This window comes from Brachyhypopomus gauderio, chromosome 12 (genome assembly GCF_052324685.1).
Source record: "Brachyhypopomus gauderio isolate BG-103 chromosome 12, BGAUD_0.2, whole genome shotgun sequence".
NCBI lineage: Eukaryota > Metazoa > Chordata > Actinopteri > Gymnotiformes > Hypopomidae > Brachyhypopomus > Brachyhypopomus gauderio.
The window spans coordinates 8,463,145-8,484,702 of NC_135222.1; the positions used below are offsets into that span (position 1 = coordinate 8,463,145).

General features: G+C 41.7%; 1 protein-coding gene across 2 annotated transcripts in view; it reads right to left on the bottom strand.

The window, feature by feature from the left end:
• The window catches only part of ntrk3b (neurotrophic tyrosine kinase, receptor, type 3b), a 79,730-nt gene that overhangs the window by 54,212 nt on the left and 3,960 nt on the right, over window positions 1-21,558 (bottom strand). For both annotated transcript variants that reach the window (XM_077024850.1, XM_077024851.1), the window contains exons 2-3: window positions 11,121-11,195; window positions 9,864-9,935 (exon numbers count right to left, since the gene is read on the bottom strand). In XM_077024850.1, coding sequence (XP_076880965.1) covers window positions 9,864-9,935; window positions 11,121-11,195 — 147 coding nt within the window. The remainder of the gene's footprint in view (window positions 1-9,863; window positions 9,936-11,120; window positions 11,196-21,558) is intronic.

Consider the following 21,558-nt stretch of genomic DNA (forward strand, 5'->3'; position numbering starts at 1 on the left):
GGCAGTAATGAACGGCGAGCTGTCACGGGAGCGCGAGCACCTGGCGGCGGGCCAGCGCCGCTCAGCAACCCGAAGTGGTCATCCGCCGAGCTGCCGTGCCCTGGCACCTGGGCCTGCCATCTTGAGCTGCTCGGTCTAGCTGGAAGAGGAGGGCAGATGGCAGTGGGGGGAATTGGCAGGGAGCTTGGGCCCAGTGCGAGGAAAAGCAACATGCCCCCATGAAAACCTGAACCAGCGGGCCACCTTCACCCGACAATGGGCTCCCTTTAACTGACAGGCCGTGCTTTCGAATCCCTCGTCCTCATGGCAGCGCCACGGACCTAATGAAAAAGCATGAGGCTCTAACCATCCGTCCCTGCGAGCGCAGGGCCAATGATGCGCACAGCAGTCCACAGAGCCACCCCTCTGCACATAGTATGCTCCTGTTTGTCGTTTGAGCACAAAAAAATCACACTCTGTTAAGGGTCGCAGATTTATTAGCATTGTTTTTTAACGTTTCGACCATGACAGAGATCTGGATTGCAGCTCTTGGCTTAGGGAGAGATCTCTCTCAGGAAGGGATTGCAGGAAACTGCCAGAACAAGTTCAGCATGTGCTTGCGATATCGCACAGGGCAAAGATCTGCCTCCTCCGAGTAGCTGGCACCAGATCTGTCATGCTGACCGAAATGGCAAACAAAGAGCTCATCAGTCACCATGAGCCTTGCAGACCTGGGCACATGTCACCCCTTATATCACCAAGCGAAAGTGCACAGTCCTCTTTTCAATCTTCCACCACTTTTAATTAGATTATTAGCAGAACAGATTTAATTATAGAGACCACAGAACAAACAGTTTAAAACTTGCACCAGCCAAATGTGGTAAACCATCTATATTGCATGACCAGGTTCCCTGAGGAAAGCAATATGAGGTACCTCAAAAACACACATATTTACACTTTAAAGCACATATTCCAAGGATACAGTGTTCTCAAAAGTACAACAAAGATATACATATAGATTGTCTTTGCAGGTATAACAGTATGTTATACTGGTTTAATCCAAATTCTTTATACTCAATTCCTAAACATACCCACATGCCTCATTTGCAGTTTACAAGTATTCTACATTAAAAAAAAACCAATATTTTCCAATAAGTCAAGTGTGAAACATCTGATAGCCTTAAAATATTTGTTATTTTTTTGCAAAGGGCTGCTGGTCCTTCCATTCAGAACCAAGTCAATGAATTTAAAGCAGAGTAGCATGACACAGTCCTGCCCCTTTTACACCATTCAATACCAGGGTGACTGCTATGCTAGTCTGAAATGGTTGACTGTGGCTTTAATAAGGAAACTTTTTCGGTAAGCGGCCAGAAAGAGGCTCTCATGGATGAAGCCAGCACACAGACAGAAAAAAAGCTTTATTTTTTTTCTTGGAGAGGGAAAAACGTAGCTCTCCAGTTAAAGTAAAATCTTCAAAAGAACACACTGAGAGAGTGCGATTACATAGACCAATCTGCAGCAGAGTGCCAACCATGTAAACAACTCAAATAATTCTGTAAAACACCCCAAAAACAACAGAGTTGGAAAAAAAATACCCTAATTTTGCCTGAATGGTGTTCCCAGAGACCCAGATGTGAATCCCGGTCGTGCCATGTGACCTTCATGTTTGGGACTTCTTAAGGAAACGAATGGTTGAGTCTTCACTGAGAAGGCTTTCATGAACTTGTGCACAGCCACAACAATGCTTTTTGTCTTGTAGTTGACACAATGGCTGGTTTAGCACACTCGAGAGAGGGCAGATGCTGGCTTTCATCTGAGCCTGGTTTTGAGAAGGCACAACACAGATGTTCTGTGCTGGGAAGTTGAACTAGGAACTGTGTAAAAATGGGTCAACCAATGTATGTTATTTTTAATTACTCTAAATCTGAGTGCTGACAAAGCACTTCCTCTTCACCCCAGGTGGGACACAGACATTATTGACAGAAAGACGCATACAGGAATACCCCACCTCCCACATGTCACAGAACTGGCAGCTGGCCTAGGTCTAATTAAAAAGCAGCCCCCAGAGTTGAGTAGTCAAGGAGCAGACGAAAGGCGTCTTCGCCTGCAGTTCCCCCAAGGTGTGGGCACGTCGAGGTGAGCTCTTCCTGCCTGTCGCTCGACTCTGGGTGGTGCTGACAAGCCGTCTGCCAGCAGCCCTTCCACACCGCGTGCGCAGGATAATGTGCGGCTCCCCGTCCGGATCGGCCGGCAGTGAAAGCGAAGGAGGGAGGCTGAGACAAGGATGCCTAGCCTCATCCAGACCACCCAGAGGCGCCGTTATTTCAGCCACGCCGCTGGCAGTAGAAAGACATTCCGCAGAGACGGGCTAGTCTGTCGAAAAAAGCACGCCGGGCTCGCGAGGAACCGTCACCGTTATCTTTCGCAACTGAAATCGTTCGGCATGGGAGGAAGACGAGAAAAAAAAACAAGACAAAACAAACAAAACATAGCAAAGGCATCGTGTCAGTGTGTCAAAGAGAGAGAATTGAATTCACAAGGTGCTCCCTTTGCACAGAAGCCTTAGTATTTATCCACTATGGGGAAATGAAGATGTCCCCAGACCCTCCTGGTATAGTGAGAGGGTGTAAAGATCGTAAGAGCTGCTATTGATCCAAGCACAGAGCTGTGGTGCGACACCAAGCTTCCCACGAGGGAGCAGTCATTGTGTCCTGCTCTGATGAGCATCACCAGCTATTATCCCACCACCCTGTAGTGGCTGAACACACACACTGTATCACGCAACATACCGGGTTTCTTCATGAGCCCCCAGATCACAGAAGGCCTTGTCCTCTTTAACTGTGTCAAACGATGAAACCAGATGAAGCAAGAGCACTCAAAACAGACCAGGAATAAGTGGTTAGAGAATGCTGAGCAGGAAACAACTCAGCATTTAGCTGTCAGTCCAGCAGGAAATAAGAAAACCTAGAGATCCTGTCATCATGGTGATCGCCAGCAAAGCCACTAATGTAGACGTTAACCTTGGCACTATTTAGAAATGTTAAATAAACAGGTTTATTTTCACGCAACATAGTGTAACTAGGACACATTTGCCCTCAAAAAAATCACCTACAAAGAAATACCCAAATCCTGTCTCTGCCATTTTCAGTAGACAGATTGCCCGCACAATGAAGTCTATCCTGTTTTGTGAGCATCCAGTGAAGTCTGTTTCATTCAGCCAAATGTTTGCATATTTCTTCTCACTTTTAAGCTCAGCTTTTGTGCTTCCCTTACAATCTTCACAGCTACCACCAGTACACCACAGAGTGTCTGAAAAGTCAAAGCCTTCTCTAATGTTAACCTAAATGTTTATGCTACTAGCACAAGAACAGAAAATTGCTACATGATGTGCATATTTTGGTATAATACATATTTCTATATATTTTAATTGAATTCTATTTTAGTATTTTAGAGTTATTAAATCAAGTATTATATCAAGTTGCAAAGATCAATTTAATAACCATGTGTTCGTTTGCCTACCATGAATGGTAGACATTAGGAATAAGATGGCCAAAAATAAATGTCACTGTGTGTAAAGCAACATCTGTTTAGGATGGCTAGTGTAATGAATGACTCTCTCAGCCAATGTTGGATTAAACAAACTCGACATTTACTAACTCAAAGAGCAGACTACAGCTTTGTGTAGGAGGCCAACATTTCTAACCCTGTTGCTTAAAATCCTTGCACACTGAGTCATCGCTACATTACAGATGGTGAGGAATGGTTTAAAGTTAAAGGATCCGTTCATAAATCACACATGTGTAGCGTAAGTCTCAACAGAGGTAGTTCAATAGGGAATGTACTGGCCCCATCACTGCAGGTCACCCATACCATGGGCCCCAGTGCAACTAGCATCATGCCAGTAGTTGTGCCACTGCTCAGACCTTTAAAACGTTCACAAATATAATAAACGTTCAGATGTGGTTAAATGGGCTATATAGATCAAATCTAAATTGGATACAGTGACACTGGAAAAGTTATTTTGCTTCCATCCTTATCTCAGTGAACAATATATAGATCCTCCCAAATAGCATCTGGAGTCTGTCAAAGACACTTATGACCTTAAAAAAACCTTTTCCTCTGCAGTTTGCTGCGGTCTGTTTGCCTGAGGAAAAGTAGCTATGTAGTTATTTATGGGAGCAGGAAACCACAAAAACCTAAGAACTTCAGAGGAAACTAGTCTTCACTCTCAAGCTAAGATAAGATCACAGGTAAGATTAGGTCTGACATGTCTTACTTGATAGCAAGAGTCCATTAGTACAAAGAGTTCAACACAAAACATCAGATATTTTGTAATATATTTTATAATATACTTTATATCTGAGCACACTGAGAACACTTGAAATGTGGTTATTAACCACTCAAAAAGGTACTGCTCAGGTTGATGGAAACACACCCAGTGAAATGACATGTTATACTCTGAGGTACTCCATACCACTCTGCTCTGCTGAAAATGTATAATAGTTTGCCGTGTGCACATAGTTTACCATGTAGCGTTCTGTTACATGATGTCATGCATTATGATTAGCGCTCGTGAGATTCCATGGCAACGGAGTGTTTATCTTACAAATAGTGGTCGACTGGCGACAGGTGAACTGCTTACAGCTTTCCATTTTTAGAAAGAGAGCGAACCTATATCCGCCTAATCGAAAGTGAGATAACCTCACAAAAAAAGCCTAACCTGACTAAAATGGCTAATCCGACTTATAATACAAACCCATAAAAATCCAGGAACAAAATATATTTTTATAACAATTTGCTTTTGCATTGTTTAATGCCCATAGGCTTACTACACTCTGGCATTATTTTTTTGAACATGTGCTTCGGTTTCTGTGAATGTGCGCATCCCAGGACTTGATTTGTGAAAAGGAATATGCATTTGAAAGGGAAGGGAACTGGATACAATACTTCTTCATCCTTGTCCTCGGGACTTTTCAAAACAAAGTCATAGCCTACCTATGAATGTCGTAAGCAGTTGTGACTAGTTCCAAATGACCTCTTTCTCTCAAACACACAGATGTCATGATAAATAGTGCACAAGGTCGGTGTGCTGAGTCACTTGTATAAATACAAAACTTTTACATTCAAGTCTCCTACGTAGCATTTATTTCCTTTTCACAACCTCCACCGTGAAACAAACAAAGCTAATAGGCCAGTGCTGCTAAGGCAGACAAACTGCAGAGCTGAACTCATTCTTAGTGATACACGAGAGAACAATGTGTTTTACTGAGGCCAGGCTGAATGCAAACATCCATGACTTATCTGTGGCCTGCCTCATTTACAATTCACAGCATAGCTCCGCTGTCTTGTAAAACTCAGGTGCCCACACAAGCGATGTCAGAAGGTTCATCTTATCAACAGCTCCAGAGTACTTATAATAATTTACAATCACATAGTTTCCCAATTCAGCCTCCTCAGCATTTAATGCCACACTTTTCTGCTCTCTGGTTTATCTTGCTGTTCTTTATAGTCAGTCATAACTTCATTCATACTGTGCTGTGAATTAACTGTATTATACTACAGTTGTTTATTGAAAACTATGTATGGTTTTGAATATCCTAGGTGATCTCACTGTTGTGCTTTTTGTAATATGTATAGGCTAGTTCTATTTAAATAACCCTTCTTGTCCCGTGGGCCGGCCCTTGGTCCTGATGCCTCACTGTCATACTCTTCACTTGTGAATGGATGATACAAGAATAGCTTTTGCATGAGTAGGCTACTTCATGAAAAAACCATTATTACCGCACAGATATTTTAACATATTTACATACTGTTTACAAACTGTTTACATACCACCAAAAAGAGAAGGCTAGTCAGTGCTTAATAAATTGTACAGTATGATAAACACATGGAAATTGTAATTTCTGGTGTAGGCAGGTATTATCATGGTGTATCTTAACACCTACAATTTCTGGAAAGTTCTTTGCAAAATTTCACCAGCACATACCAGAGTCTGTATCAAGCTCAGTCAGTGGTGCACAGCCATCTCTGTAGCGTATTATGCAGTGTCCAGACTTCTCTCTGGAAAATTGGACTGTGTCCATGTTGCTGTAAGCATGATATGAGCAGAAGCTAGAATCTGCCCTCCCAGCCCAAACACAGACAGCACTCTGCACTGCTGCTCCTCTGCTTTGAATATAAGGTCTGGAGGTTGTTCAACAACTCAGCCATATACCTCAAACATGAATATTATACCAAGTACTGCATTGGCATTTGTTATGTCTGGGTTACCACCAAAATAATTAAGCAAACCTGTGAAAAGAGATTTAACAATAATTTTAAAGTCATTGTGAAATAGTGGTGTGCAGGGGAGTCAGACTGGATGTCAGATGCTTGAAAAGGGATTTACAAAGTCAGGCTTGAACCACAAGCGTTAACATGAGGCACTGCTGGAATAGCCTGCAGGTAAAGTCACACAAGACAGGTGTACCATAATGGCACCTCCTCTTGGATTTTAGAAACTTAGGAAAATAACCCTTATTCACTGTGGAATATTCACTTCATAGTCACTGTGCCACCATCCACTTCCAATAGACCACTATGATGCCTTCATATTAAAGCATAAATATTTAAATCAGCCGCTGATGTGCTAGTACTACCAATTGTCTGGCCTCCTTTGGAGCAGGTGTGATTGACTGTTACTTTAACAACCAGTGACTAAACACTGTGGTTCTAGAATCAAGGTCCAGATAGTTTTATACTTTTGGCTCAAAGCTTCTGAAGTGTCCGGTCTGAATGACCACCGCCTGCGTGTTTTACTCCCGGTGGATGTCAAGATTCTTTAAGTGTGTGGAGAGAAGTGTGCAGAAAGACTGGTGATAGGACACATGAACGCTTTGCTTACAGGAATGACAGGCCACTGCTGTTTCTCTGGCCCTTCACGCTACAATGGAGCACCTTGACAAGTGGAACACGGATGCCAGGACGTGATTTATTGACTTCAGCTTAGACTTCTGTGTGATCACGCTGTGCTGGTGGTCAAACCCAGGGGAGTGGGCCTCAGCAACTCCACCTGCAGCTGGGTCCTGGGCTTCCCGACAGCCAGAGTCTAAGTTGTGTGGATTGGAAGCAAAACCTCATCCCCTCTAATTCTCCACACAGGGGTCCCCCGTCTGCTTATCAGGGGTTCTGATGAACCAGCCCACAGAAGTGTAGGGGTACAGCTGGTGGAGAGGCTCCAATACTGACAGCCTCACTCTGGACACCATAACAAAGCAGATTGAGTGTGGCCTTGAGGACATATATATATATATATATATATATATATATATATATATATATATATATATATATATATATATATATATATATATATATAGAGAGAGAGAGAGAGAGAGAGAGAGAGAGAGAGAGTCACAGTCTTCACCATTTATTGGTGTCCAGACAAACCTGTCAGGTTCTTTGGCTTCCAGATTACTGGGAAGCTGATCTGGTCAGAAAACACTGCAGCCAGGCTCGCCAGAGCTCAATGGCGCCTTCACTTCCTGAGACAGCTAAGCAAGAACAACACTTGGAAAACTCCACCATAATGCCACTAAGAACGCCCTGACCGGCAGTGTTACGATGTGCTATGATGGAGCCATAGTGCAAGAGGAGGGTAGCACTGAGTCTTGTCCTCAGGACTTTTCAAAACAAGAGGTCCACAATCAAACAGAGGGTCTTGAGGTGTACAGCAGAAAGCATTAGTGACGAACCGCCTCCCATCATCTGCTCTCAAACACACCCACAGCAGAGTGTTAGATCTCCTTCAGTACATGAAGTTTTCAACTCTGGTGTCTTGCCCTTCGTGGGTCCACTGCATTGCTGTCCGCATGTAGCATAATTGTACTGTGCTCACATTGTTTGCATTATGGCGATCTTGTTTCTTGTGTTTTATTAAGTATGTACACCTTATTGAACAATGCTCATACCTGCACTATACTCAAGCTGTATAACATTTTTGTACTTAAAAGAGCTACAGGTAAAAGTTGGTACATTTGAGGGGGTTTACTGCCATTATGGATCATAATTCAAGGTTAACTTCAAGAGAGCAGTTTGCACGTCAGCCCGTCTGGCCCAGTTGGACCGGTTTAAATAAAAATCATGACCTGTCATGTCATGTCAGATTCAGATGTAAAAAGACCCCAAATCAATTTTATTAAAATGAAATTTAATTAAAAATGTAAATAATAAGAAGCACTATGGTGACATTCATTAATGACACTCATAATGCTGGCATCTAATTCATGAAGACCTAAAAGTACCTATTAAATGAAGTTTTTAAATGTTCATCTACATGTGCTGTACAAACTATGTATTATACAAAACTGCTTTACTGTAAAAAGTGTATTACTATATTGCTTATATAACTTTATAAACTGGCACCACAAAAAAAGTCTTTTCTAATTTGTACCCTGTGCCCTACATCTTGTTATGGCATCTGTTGTAACACAACGATCCAGCTATGTCACCGTCACGTTTTTTTTCTTTTTCATTGCAAATATTAACACTTAATCTAAATTCTGTGGAAGCGCTCCAAAATGCTCACCACAAGGGAAGTTCGCATGCAAAGGCAGCCCGGCTGAGTCAGGTGAGGGTAAACACTTTATAATTGGCCCTGAGTGAACGAGGTGACATTGAAAGGAGTTTCGCTAAAGTGACATTTTAGAATAGAGCATGGCGTAGGCTGGGACAGACTTAATGAGGGGCAGACTTTCAGCCCTCCCGGCGGGATGTGACCTTTCCTCCTCCCCTTATGACAATGGGCCCCTCAGATTTATAGTGCCTTAATATGAGCACAGAGGAGACACAGTGTCTAACCACTCAGACGGAACCCCATCACCAGAACATACTGGAGGCTTAAGAAAGGGCCATAAGGATCAAGAACAGTTATGGGAGAGGAGCTGGCCAGAGGCAGGAAGAGCAACATGAACCTTGTGTTTGTGTGATGGACGTGGGGTTTAAAAATTGTTTAATGAAAATGGATTGATTGGTCCGTAGAAGGTGTGCGTGTGCTGTTAAAACAGCTGATTAGGGAACTGACTGGCTGATGAACTGGCTGTGGGACTAAAGGTGATATTATTTTAAGGTTCAAATAGTTTAAAGCTAAATTACTAGTAAATCAAACAACGGTACTCTGTGTCTGCCAATAAAAATAATATTGCAATGAAAATGGTGAGGTTTAAGAAAAATGGCAGTTTAATATAATCATATTCAGAAAGATAAATAGGAAAAACAATTCTGTCAATGGCAAATTGAACATTCCAACAAGTAATTCCCATACTGCATTAACTCTCACTCTGATTTTGGTATTCCAAACACTTACATGTAACTAACCACTTCACACACTGGGTAACAGTTCTTACTGCAGACATTACAATATTTCACCTATGAAATGACTCTGAGACTAGGTGTCCAGTGTTACTCTATGACATCGAGCCCTGGCATTTCAAACCTTGCTCTGAAATAAGACATAAGCAATCATCAGCGTTGTTGCTGGAGCTCCCATACCCATCCTTAATGACTCCACAATTAGCATGTCCATCTGCTCCATTTGTGACTCAAGTGAAGGCAGCCTCTTTAATGACTTTTATCCCATTCATTAAATGCTGATGAGCTACTCCAGCTCAGCCTGCCTGTTTGCCAGTAATGGAGATTGCTACTACCCACTTGGAGCGCTCATGCATAGACATGATCAGGACAGCCAAAGACGAACAGCAAGGATGCGACTGACCAATAGAATCTGGCTGATTTCAAAGAATAACCAAAAGATGGTCATGCTGATATTAATAATGCTAATTAGCCAGTCAAATACAGAATTAACACGTTTTAAAAGTGAATTCACGTAACTTTACAGTAATACTTACATGTAACGGAGATGTGGATTTTGTGCAAACGCACGAGCATGAATCGTTCGTAGATTGCAGTTTGTGATAGTCCTGGGAAATAGAAACACAACTGGCATCAAACAAAAGGAAAGTGACATTAAATTCCATGAGCAAACTTGCCTGAACCTGATTATCAAAGCTCTGTGAACACAGATCAATTATTCTTGTTGCACTGTCCACATTGCCCTTCATACGCAGTTTTCCATTTTGTCTATACGTCTGTTACTGAGCATTTGCAGGGGGTGTTGCAGGTTAAACATTACAAAATGAGAATGCTACCAGTTCATTAGGACCTGCCAGGCTGATTTTTCAGAGGATCATTAGAATAATGGCATCATCACCATTTCACCTTGATGTCCTACAGTAACTGGAATGAGCAGCATCACCTGAAGGGCCTTAAATCGGCAGTCGATGCTTTTATTACAGAAAGGTAATGCAGAAAGTGACTACTCTTATCAGGCGATCTGTAAACATTAAGAAATTACATTTATTATAATGGCTACGATGCCTTACAATATTCCAGATTCTGTCAGCACACATGGTGGACAGGACAAAGAACATGCTTGGTATTTCCTCTTCATGCTTCTTGGCTAAATAGGGAAGCCTTAAAAGCCACAACTACCCCCCCCCCCCCCCCCCCCCCCCCATTCCCAACCCCCAGTCTCCCCCAGTGCCATTTCAACAGATCATTCAATGATTTCAAGACTAATGAAAAAATGAGGCAAAGCAAGCTGTCCATTGCTGCCCTAAACACGTTCCTAGGGGCACATCTATAGTGCCAGACTACACTTAACTCTCCCTTTTAACACAGGAAGAAACACATTTTTGCCTAAGTAACACTTCCTGGCTAGCTAATAGCTACTGAGAAATGGAAACAGAGTTCAATAAAAGCAGGTTCTGTCCCTGACCTTCAGCAGACTCCATGACTGACTCAGGCACGGGTGGGGACTCAGGGAGCCCCCCGGCATGGGATGTACCAGGAGAGCCCACCAATGGAAGAAGAGGACAGGGTAATGTTAATGAGAAATATGCTAATTGGTGCGGGTGGGAACGAGCATACTTCACTCCCACTCTCTGTCTCTCTGATGATCCCCAATAGGTCCATTTTTTGCTCTGTTCCAGCTTTCAACACACCTAAACTACCAAGAACAGTGAATATATTGTTTAAACCAGACTGTACACTGTAAGCATACAGAGGCCTGAACTGCTGAAAGCAGTAGCTGTTGGTGTACTCACAGCCGTTGCAATCCAGCATACAGCTCCATGTCAACATCCTTTAGAATCTGCAGTCCTGTCCAGTTTTCTATGTGTCTGCAAAGGGGAACACAGAAAAAAGGGATGAAATCGACCTCTTCACCACCAATTTATTCACCCAGTGGACGGGTATTTTTATGTCTGCCTGTTCTATCGATATTTGGCGCAGATATTCCATGGAATGTCCCTGGAGTCCTAAATAATGTAAAGAAAAACAGAAAAGAAAAGCTTTAGCAAATGTGTGAGGAACATATACAAAATAGTGAACGACAGTTGCAATTCTTCTTGTATCGAGCTGATGACCTAAGGGTGTGAATGTTTGAATGCAACACAACAAAGTAATTAGAGCAAACAATCTGTTCTTCAAAGTCGCGCACAGGAAGGACAAATTCTTAGACAGGTAACAGAGACACAAAACCTTGACGTAATAGATGGTAATGCGGTTAACCACAATATAAACAGATGTGATTTGCATTTTTTTTTTATTCAGTAAAACATCCTGCATAAACACTATATCTCAAAATATACAGCGCCATTCTGCTGCAGCTAATATGAGCTCACGCAAAACAGCTTGACGTGCTATTCTGAGGGGCTCCTGCTACCTGCCAAGTTAAACAAACACACCCTGGACAGCAGCGAAAAGGAGCTCCCACACAGAAATCAGATGTGGTGCTGTGAGACAACCCCCACGCAGTATAGGAAATAAACACACACTCACACACACGCGCGCACACACACACACACACACACACACACACACACACACACACACACACACACACACACACACACACACACACACACACACACACACACACACACACGTGGGCACACCCACACTCATACTCTGCCTGGCAACCCTACAGTCCCCTGAAAGCAGAGTCCAGTGCAGTAGATCTGGTAGATTTAATGTTTCTGTTTACAGCCGAGGAGAGGGTGACACTTAACAAATGAGTTGCACTGCGGTTAATGTAATACAGGGGAGGCCGCAGTGCCTTACTGGCCCTTGTTTCAGACAGCATCCTTAGGCCTGTAATTTCCCCAAAGAGCCTTGATAGTGCCCTCCCTCTAACACAAGCCAGGCAGTACTCTAAGCGGCCGGCCTTAAACTGAGCGACAGTCAATTGGCGGGTCTCGTTTAACCATGTGCCTGTGGCACACATGTTCATCTGAGACTCTGAGCACATCTGAGGTGAGAACAAAAGAGGCTTTCAATTACAATCCAGGGATATCATTATAAATATTTAACAGTCAGCTATGTTCTCAAACGAAAAAATGACCTTAGTATGAGCTTGGAAGGAGGCTGCTCTGTTAAATTATACCCGCCATTCATGTGTATTCTCACCTCCAGCTCCGCCCATAAATGATTAGCCTGTTGACAGGCATCCCCACTAAAGGAATTTTTAACAGCACCCATTCAGTCACCAAATCCCAAGATGCAAAAAAAGTGGACCGTTAAACTGCTTGAGTCAATTTCAAAGTCATCAGATTTCTCTTTATCCATCTCCAAAGATGCTTTCCCCCTGTAATCTCCATTCAGATCCATTCATTGTTTGCAGTATTGAAATCAACACAATTAATGACTTTGTTCAAACAATATATGACAGGTTATACATGTAGCTCGATGGTAGAATGCGAAAATCAAATTGCACATGATCTAAGAAGCCTTATCCAGGATTTCATCATTCATCTGTCCTCTCCATGCAGTTTAGGGTTCTTCTACAAGGACAGGAAGATGTCTGGATGCTTTTAGGACAGGGCAAATTCTGTTTGAAAACGTCACAGTCACTCGACTTGAGGGGCACCGTAATGTCATGGCACACTTTTTTTTTTTTTACCTCTGCCTTAATGGCAAGAGTTGAAGCTTTGAAATATATATCAATAGGTATGTGGCTGCTTCACAATGAACACAATAATGAAAAAGTTGCATAACTGACCTTCTCATCATACTGCACTCAAACATTTCTTAAAGACGTCTAATGCAATGTTTTTCCAAGTTTTTTCAATTCTTTAGCTATAGTCAGCTAAGTACGTTCTCCTTGAAGTCTTACAAGAAACATGGTCATAGAGCCCAAACATACAACGGCAGTCAATGTTTTTAGCAGCTAATTATTTTATTTATTACAAACAACCTGACCTTTATTACTGTTCTGTCCTCACTGGATGGACTTCTAGGGGTGTAAGTTTTCAGTGTTGTTTGGACCTGAATCTTCATGCTTTTTTCTTATACCTGAATTCAAATGCATGCATGCAAGCTGCAGAAACAGGTGTAACACAGAGAATTTCCAGTGGATTACCCGATGAAATTACATCTGCTCTCCATCTGTCGGTAGATTCACATTTTGGGCCTGGCTTTACATTGTCCATGCATAAATACAACATATTTCACATGGGTAGTGAACAAAGAAGTTGCAAATGATAATCAGTGAGGTGTGTAACAAAACATCAGGGCTGCACTGTCCTAGAGCACAACACCTGGTGTCAGCATATATCATACACACAGGAAATGGTTACAAGCAGATATATGAAAATTACTTTTTACCAATTTTTCAACATGCTCTAAACCTGCAACTAGTTCATTAAAAAATTCGAACAAAAATTTTTCTGTGTATTTTATGTGAAGTGTTCACGACTGTCTTGCGACTGCACTTTCTCTTCCAAACTCGTTAGCACACTTCAGAAAAGACTTTAAATATTGCATATTCCTAGCTCAAACACTTGACACACTCAAATTCTGGAGCAAGAGATCTCACTAGCTGAAGATGAACCATTAACAACTTATAGCACACCTCCTCTCCCCACCACTATTTACCACAAATGAGGATTGGTTCCAAAAGAATACTGTCAGTGAAGAAAGACAACAGGTCTTGGTCCTTACTGTCTTTCTTTCATGCAATAACAAGTTAAAACACAAAATAATATCAAGAACATGAAGAAGGAGCCTATGAAATGCAGACGCCCCCTAAGTCTCAGGGTGATTCAGTCTGATTCCATCATATGTCAACATAGTCTTGCCTACTTCACAACTTTCACACATTTCCCATCATTTGTCTTCATTCTTTCACTTGCACTGATGGTAATGTCAGAAAAGAATCACAGGAGGAGAATACCAAGGCTTTGAAGATGACTAATCTGTGTGAAAAGTCAACCCGGCATAAACAAAAACATGATGTTACTACGTACTTTAATCTGCTTTCTAACACACACAAGACTAAGGTGATATGAAATGGCTCTCATGCTGAAGCTCTGTCGCAAATATAAAGTCATAACACAGAGATGGTAGTCAAGACTCGGAATCTTGGAATTCCTCTTGGTGACAAGATTTAAATGTCACACACAAAAGCCACATGAAAAGGTCGCCAACAATACCAGAGGATCAGGAACATAGCCTGAATAGGATTAACAAGCTCTCAGATATACAGAAAGCAGGCAAAATTCCACCAAACATTTCTCATTCATAATCTGTTTCAGTGCTTCCTACTAACGTCAGGGATCCTACCCGTATTGCAAGAAAGATTATCAAAATAATCTTTCCGCAGATTGCGTCTTGTTCAAAAAAACAGAATATATATCTCCCAAATGAACTATTAGTAGCCGGGTCTTTGGTAAGATTGGACAACCATTCCACTTGAAACACATCAATATGTGTCACCCTACATGGACACAATATGGACATATTTCACCAGTCTTTTCCTTCTGCAAAACATTGTTACATCTACAAATGGCTTGTACAAATTATATGTTCATGAAATTGTGGATCTCAGACATAAAACTACTAGGTTAACTCCATCCTGCCTTCATTCTGCAGTGTACGGAGAGCTTTATTGTGTACGGAGAGCTTTAAAGTTCTGCACTGAGGTCATCCATCCATGATATCCTACAAGAATCCAACGCAGTGCCTTTGGGAAACCAAACGCATCATCATTAGGTGTTGCTGCGTTGTAGCCATCTTGGTTTAGCTTGTGTCTATGGAAGGCTGATTTCACAAAATTCATAGCAAATACTCCAATATTAAATGAGAGATTTTCTAAGCCATGTGATATTCAGTATTTCTATGTTCTATTACTAATAAAAATATTATGGATTTCTTGTTTAATCATAGATATGGGTATAGGGGGGTTAAATAAAAAAGCTATGAAAATAAACAACATTGTTCCAAGTTCATAACTTAGATCACCAACTTTAACATGTTATTTGCAAATAGAGCAGTGATATGTGGCTTGCCTGTGCATTTAAAAACTTGCATTTGCCCTCATTTGCAGATGACGGCGACTCATACATAATAGAACGCCGCTCCATAAAAAATACCGCCTGAATCTGTCCGATGGTTAATTGCCCTAAACCGCCGAAGTGGACTGGATGTTCACTTTCAAGATGTTTGTTCACACATGAAAGTCATCAATAAAATGTTGCACCAATTCAGCAAATGATAACTTTATTTTCTGACTTTAGGAGTGAGCATAATGGCAAACTTTGTAAATGCAATGGTAGGAATACACAAAGAGCAAGGTGACTTGCTTGAACAGATCTCAAAATGCCACAAACCTTTTCCATACAAAATGCTAATTTATCTGTTACACAGAAGAAAACTATAAAGAGATAAAGTCTGAAGAGAGTTTTGGCTGCTCTGCTGTGAGTTAGAAGAATTGAATTCAAATCATCCATCTTATGAAATCTAAAGTTTTATACAGCTGTCAGTTTTCAGTGTACCACTGTCACAACTTTGTGCGTCAGTTGTCTGTTGACTGGTACAGATGGAGTGTAAACCAACACGTTGTTTCATTAGTTAAATGTATTCAGTCTATTCACTGGTTCATCCCTCTCTTTCTCTCTCTCTCTCTTTATTTTCCCTCTGTAACATCCACACATTTGCACACTAAAAAGGCTTGAATTATACAACATGTTTTAGAACCAAGGTGTCTTCCTATGCAAGTTCATTTTGAACTTGCTGTCTATAAAGCACCACAGGCTAAAGCTAAGTGCCATATCTTCCAGAGCCTGTAATGGCTGAGGCATCTCTACGGGCAGAGTTGCTGACTTATTCATGGCAACACGAATGGTGTCCAAAGCACAGAGAGCATAACTGATGATCCAACTGCCCACTGTGCTGCTTTTCCCAGCACGCAGTTTTCGCAATTCAAACCTCTGCTGGCTCTGACATCAAAGGCAACATATGCAAGCACTTTACCTTGTGCTCCTACAGCTTGCAAATGAGGGCATTCTGTTTTGGGGTTTTTTTTTTTTTTCCCCCTCGGCCACGTATCAATGATCCACAGATCAGCTTTGTGGTACGTCGACCTATTGCACCACCCCCGCGTTGAAGCCACCGTCCTTCGGCCATGGCGATGATTGGCAGATGTGACTGCTATCATGGCATCCTCGTCCCCATCCACATCCCGTCTCTGTCCAAAATGAAAATGAGCGTAATTGGCTTCCACAAGCCAGGAAGACTCCCAGCAGTGGGCAGCCAAGGACGGACTGGTGTTTCTGGGGCCGGGCCCATACATCGCCTCTCAGCACGCCTTCAGTGTAAGCAAAAGCTGTTCTGAAAGCCTGCAGCTGGAGGTACCTTAAACATTTGATCTCGAATCATTCATAGACGCATTCACCTTCTGTCACGGTAATAGCCCTACAATTTTCTTTCTAATAGAAATACAAGGTATCACACAGTGATAGACAGCTGGTGGTATGCGTCAGCGCCCTCTCTGGAATGGCGGTAGGAGCATGCGATCGTAGCACTAGAGTGGAACACCAGGAGCATTTACACCAGCAAGCTTGCTCCGTGTCAGGAATAACTTATTTTCTAGTTTGTTTTCCCATGCCGTTGACAGCTAGTGGAGTTTGCCATGCCAAAAATCACCAAGTGAGCATTGAAAGAATGTGCGCTTGTCAACGATCCGTTTTGATATTTTGTCATGTAGTGCTCTCTCTATCACACAGGATGCATACAGTGTCTAAATTGAGTATTGCCTGTACCACTGAAGAGTTCTCGCAGATCAGCGGAATTAAGACTTACAGAATGTAAACAAGAGATAATTGCAATGCACACCAATTGCTAAAGTCTAAGTGAAAGTCAATGAACTCTGATTTGTCAAAACAAAATGTTATCGCTGTAATGTTCAAATAAAGCCCAACTTTATTTTTTATAAAGCCCAGGTGTTTACAGACACAGTTAAAAATGAACTGTGTTTCCATGTAATTGCAATGACACTGTGTCTTAACACAATAGCAGTTGTGCTTAACATTGCTCATTTTGTTTTGACAAAAGCTTCTCAAACTTTCTTATTGAATGTTTGGCCATCGTGAACAGCATTGATCAAAATTCACTTTTCAATCTTTCTAGCAAATATTTCACTTTGCCCAGGGTTCGGTCCTGGAACGCAGCTCTTCGGTGCCGTGTCTAGTCATGTCGGCTGTTACGCCGAAGAGCCTTGTGCAGTGTTGGAGGTTTTAATTAAATAAATGATCGTATTGCACTGGCACACAGCCAAAAGTGCTGTGCAGCATGTAAATCTGAGAAACCCTTTGCTGAGGGACCAGAGTGTGTTTAAAGTACTTCCCATCTGGAGGCCTTGTGCAAACATGTAGTTGTTCGTATTTTGCACACCAGTGGCTACTGGCAAGTTTATGAATGCGATTCCAGGGACGAGCCGCTCGCTGACAACCATCCTCACGGCAAATCTTTGAGCAGCAAATGCTTTTCCAATGACACGGGGATGGACGTTCCCGGTGTGGAGATCAGCTGAATTACATGCACCTTTTGACTTTGAACAAGGTGCAATAATGGAGCCATTCAGAATCACAAATTCTAATGTATCTAATGAAGAAATCCTTAAAGATGCTTGTGCAGCTCGCCTTGTAGGACAGGCTGAATAAGACACGAGAAATGCCAAGGTCACAGGTTTGATTCCCATGGTGCATGCATGCCGTCGTGGTGATAAATGCATGCAAGTCACTCTGGATGCGGATGCCCAGCGCAGTAAATGAACGTTAGTGCTGAACCTGCACACGAGAGCTGGTCTCCATTCAGATGTGCTCCTTTCCCACTCTTTGGTGAAACATTCCTGCTGCTGTGAACATAAGCTAGTAAACAACTCTTTCCGTGTGAAATGGGTTTAAAAAATGACTGCCTAAGGATAGGTGACTTAGACATGCTTAGAAACTAATGATCAGTATCACTCATTTGGCCTTGAAATATCAGCAACTGCTACTGCTGTCTATAAACACATGAAGTCCAATCTGTTCACTTTGCCTCATATGGCCTACATTTGTATGGAAAAAATGCCGTAGATGAACTGTGGAAGGGAAGGACTGTAAAATTGCTATTCACATATTCAGTGGCATTAAAATTTGTGAGGAAAAACAACCTTGCTTTAAAAAATTCATTTGGCCAGCCGAGAGTTTGCCTAAGGGAAATAAATGAAAGGTTGAAGAGAACTCCACATGCATTGGTGCAGCACCTGCATACTCAGACCTGGAGTAAATGCAATAATGGATTAGCATATTTATATGGTGCGAGGGAAATTCGGAGGTGGACGTTTGCACAAACCATGCAGCTGTGCGCTGCTGCTGGGCGTGTCACAATGGAAATTATGCACATGACGAATTTAAGCTAAGCTAACTATTTAGCCTAAGAAGGTTAATGATACCCTACGTGAAATGCCCAAAGGGATACCGGCATGAATTCTGAATCTACAGCACACCGATCCCATTCAGTGGCTGGTCCTGCATGCTCTGCACATAATGTGAAATGAATGCTCGTATATTACATCAGAGTTCAGTTAACACCAAAGGGGATGAAAGAAGTTATTATCCAGACATAAACTTGAAAAATCTTTCCAAATACTGACCTACCTTCTCCTCCAGCTTTGGTTGATACCAGTAGTTTTCCAGTTTGCCTCCAAATCTCACCAACTAATCTGCTAAACCTGCATTTTCCATTCAAACAGTCTGAGATGTCATGATGCTGATGACATCAGTGCCCAGGGCTGCTGGTTACAGCCTGCAGTTGTACCCCAGCCACATATCACCCAGCCACACATGTGACTCACTTCATTATAGACGTCCGGCTAAGGTCCTAAACTCACAGCTGTCAGCTTTGACCAGTTTGCTTCAAAACACAATTCATTACCAGCACTGTGAGCACAAATTAGGCTTTGAAATGAGAGAAAACATTAATTAAAGTGGATCTAATTATAAATGTGTTGGGGTAAGGAAATTCATGGCACGCAGGCTTCTACGTGACCTAGAAAATGAAGATCAAAGGAGTTTTGTTCATGGATTGGAAGTGTTCAATATTTCATAGTGCAATAAACTTAACTAAGGTAGGGGCTGCAGAAGCTTATACAGAAAAGTAGGGTGCCATGCATTTTACAAAAAGCTGCCACAAAGTAACACTTATTTAGGAATTTTTGTTATTAGGATGTGCGTTGAATGACGTTGAACATGACGACTTTATAGTGTTGTGCATCCTAAAGACACAAACCCCCAACCATATGTTCCAACATGATATGGATGCCCTCATGAGCTCACCCCCCCCCAACCATAACCCTATCCACTCAAAAACAATTAAGAGATTATAATTTCAGTGTGACCTTTGTTTCTGAGATGTTCTGCATGCCTAATTAAGCTCTAACTGTCGAACAGTGCTAGCACAGGGCTGCTTCCAGTCGCTTTCCTCATGAAAGTGCTATTGGTTTTGCACTGGAGCGAAATATTGTCTAATTCAGGACCAACATAACAAGAAGAGCAACCAAATCAATACCCAAGGTTGTTCCTTCCACTACATGCAGTTGCTCCTAATTACAAGAAGAGGAATGTTCATGTTGTCACATGCTATGAGTGCCAATACTGCACCTCCGTATTCTCCCAGAACCCAGACCTTATAATAGACGGCAGGCCACATGCATTATGTGAAATCCATCACGTACACAGCATGTCTGCTGTTTTAATACCAGCCATAGGATTAACTAGAGAGTAAATGTTGAGTATTTAGTTTGACCTTACTGCAGTAGAATTCTCGCAACCAGTTTGTTTATGACCAAGGTTGTTTATTTACAAGAAAGCTGCAATCGCACTGCTTAACCCGAACAACAAAATTGGTGATGATTTGGGATAGGGTTTACACATCCTTCTCAAGACAACTTATAATTATTACATCTATAAGGTACCGCAAAATGTAAACTCCTCTGTTTACTCAGTTGCATTTAAAAATAGGTAAGTATATGTGTGACAGAAAGGTCATGTCATTAATACAGTAAAGAGTTAATTCAAGAGTCTATTATTAAAAGGATAAACAGGTTGTGTTTACTTTAAAATGCTCTATAGCTGGTTATCTTGCCTTTCAAATGATTTTTCTGGAAGAGATTAACCTTTTTCCTGGGGCACCAACACCAAATGATTGTGCAGCATACACAAACACACACACACACACACACACACACACACACACACACACACACACACACACACACACACACATACACACACACACACACAGACACGCTCACACATGCAAACTTATACGTGCCCCCAACTCTCACAATAACACTTCAGCTGATTATCACCCTGAGGTGTCTCAGAAGTGTCAAATCGAGCCTAACCAGGATCTTTAATTAAAAAAAGGGCACCAGTGTTAATCAACCTCACCTCTCTGTGGTCACCAGTGTATGACACCTCTACATCCCTTAGGCTATGGGGAGAGACGTCTGTGCAACCTTCCTCACCATTTTTTATTCGTAGCTGAACCTTTAATTCATATTTCAAAGGTACCACTCAGTATTGTTTTATAAAAGACAAATGTGAGATTTCTTAATTTTGCTATAACTATACTTTCTTAGCTTTACAGTTAACTGAATTTATTAATATATAGTTATTTACATAGTTTGTATTGTCCTGGTGACAGGACCATCAGAGAGTGGAAGTTGTCAAAACTGTTCATTAGGGACTCACTGCAGGGAGTCACTGCCATGTGCATGCCTACATGACGCTTCTGGTGACGTTTTGAAGGGTTCTCTAATGTGAGTCTATTACCAAACTGACATGAAATCGGACCAATGAAATTTATGATTTTTGCTGTGGGGGATGGTGATTTTCAGCCTTTTCCTTCTCCACATTCTGATGGAGTCACCATGGCATTATTAATAAAATGTCACTGTTTATGTACATGCTATCTTTGCCATGCAAGTGTGACAGACATTGTGGCATACGTTTTCAAGACTACCCTTCAATGAAAATCTTAAAATAATTCAATAAGGTTGGACAATTACAACTAATAAGCACTGCAAAAAAGGAAAAAGTTATATATATAGTTTCTGAAAGATGCATTATGAAAAGCACAACTAGCTAACAACTAGCCTGCAAAGTATAATCAATGTTTGTTTTGTCAAATGTAATTGTATTTTGAGGACCGAACTGTACT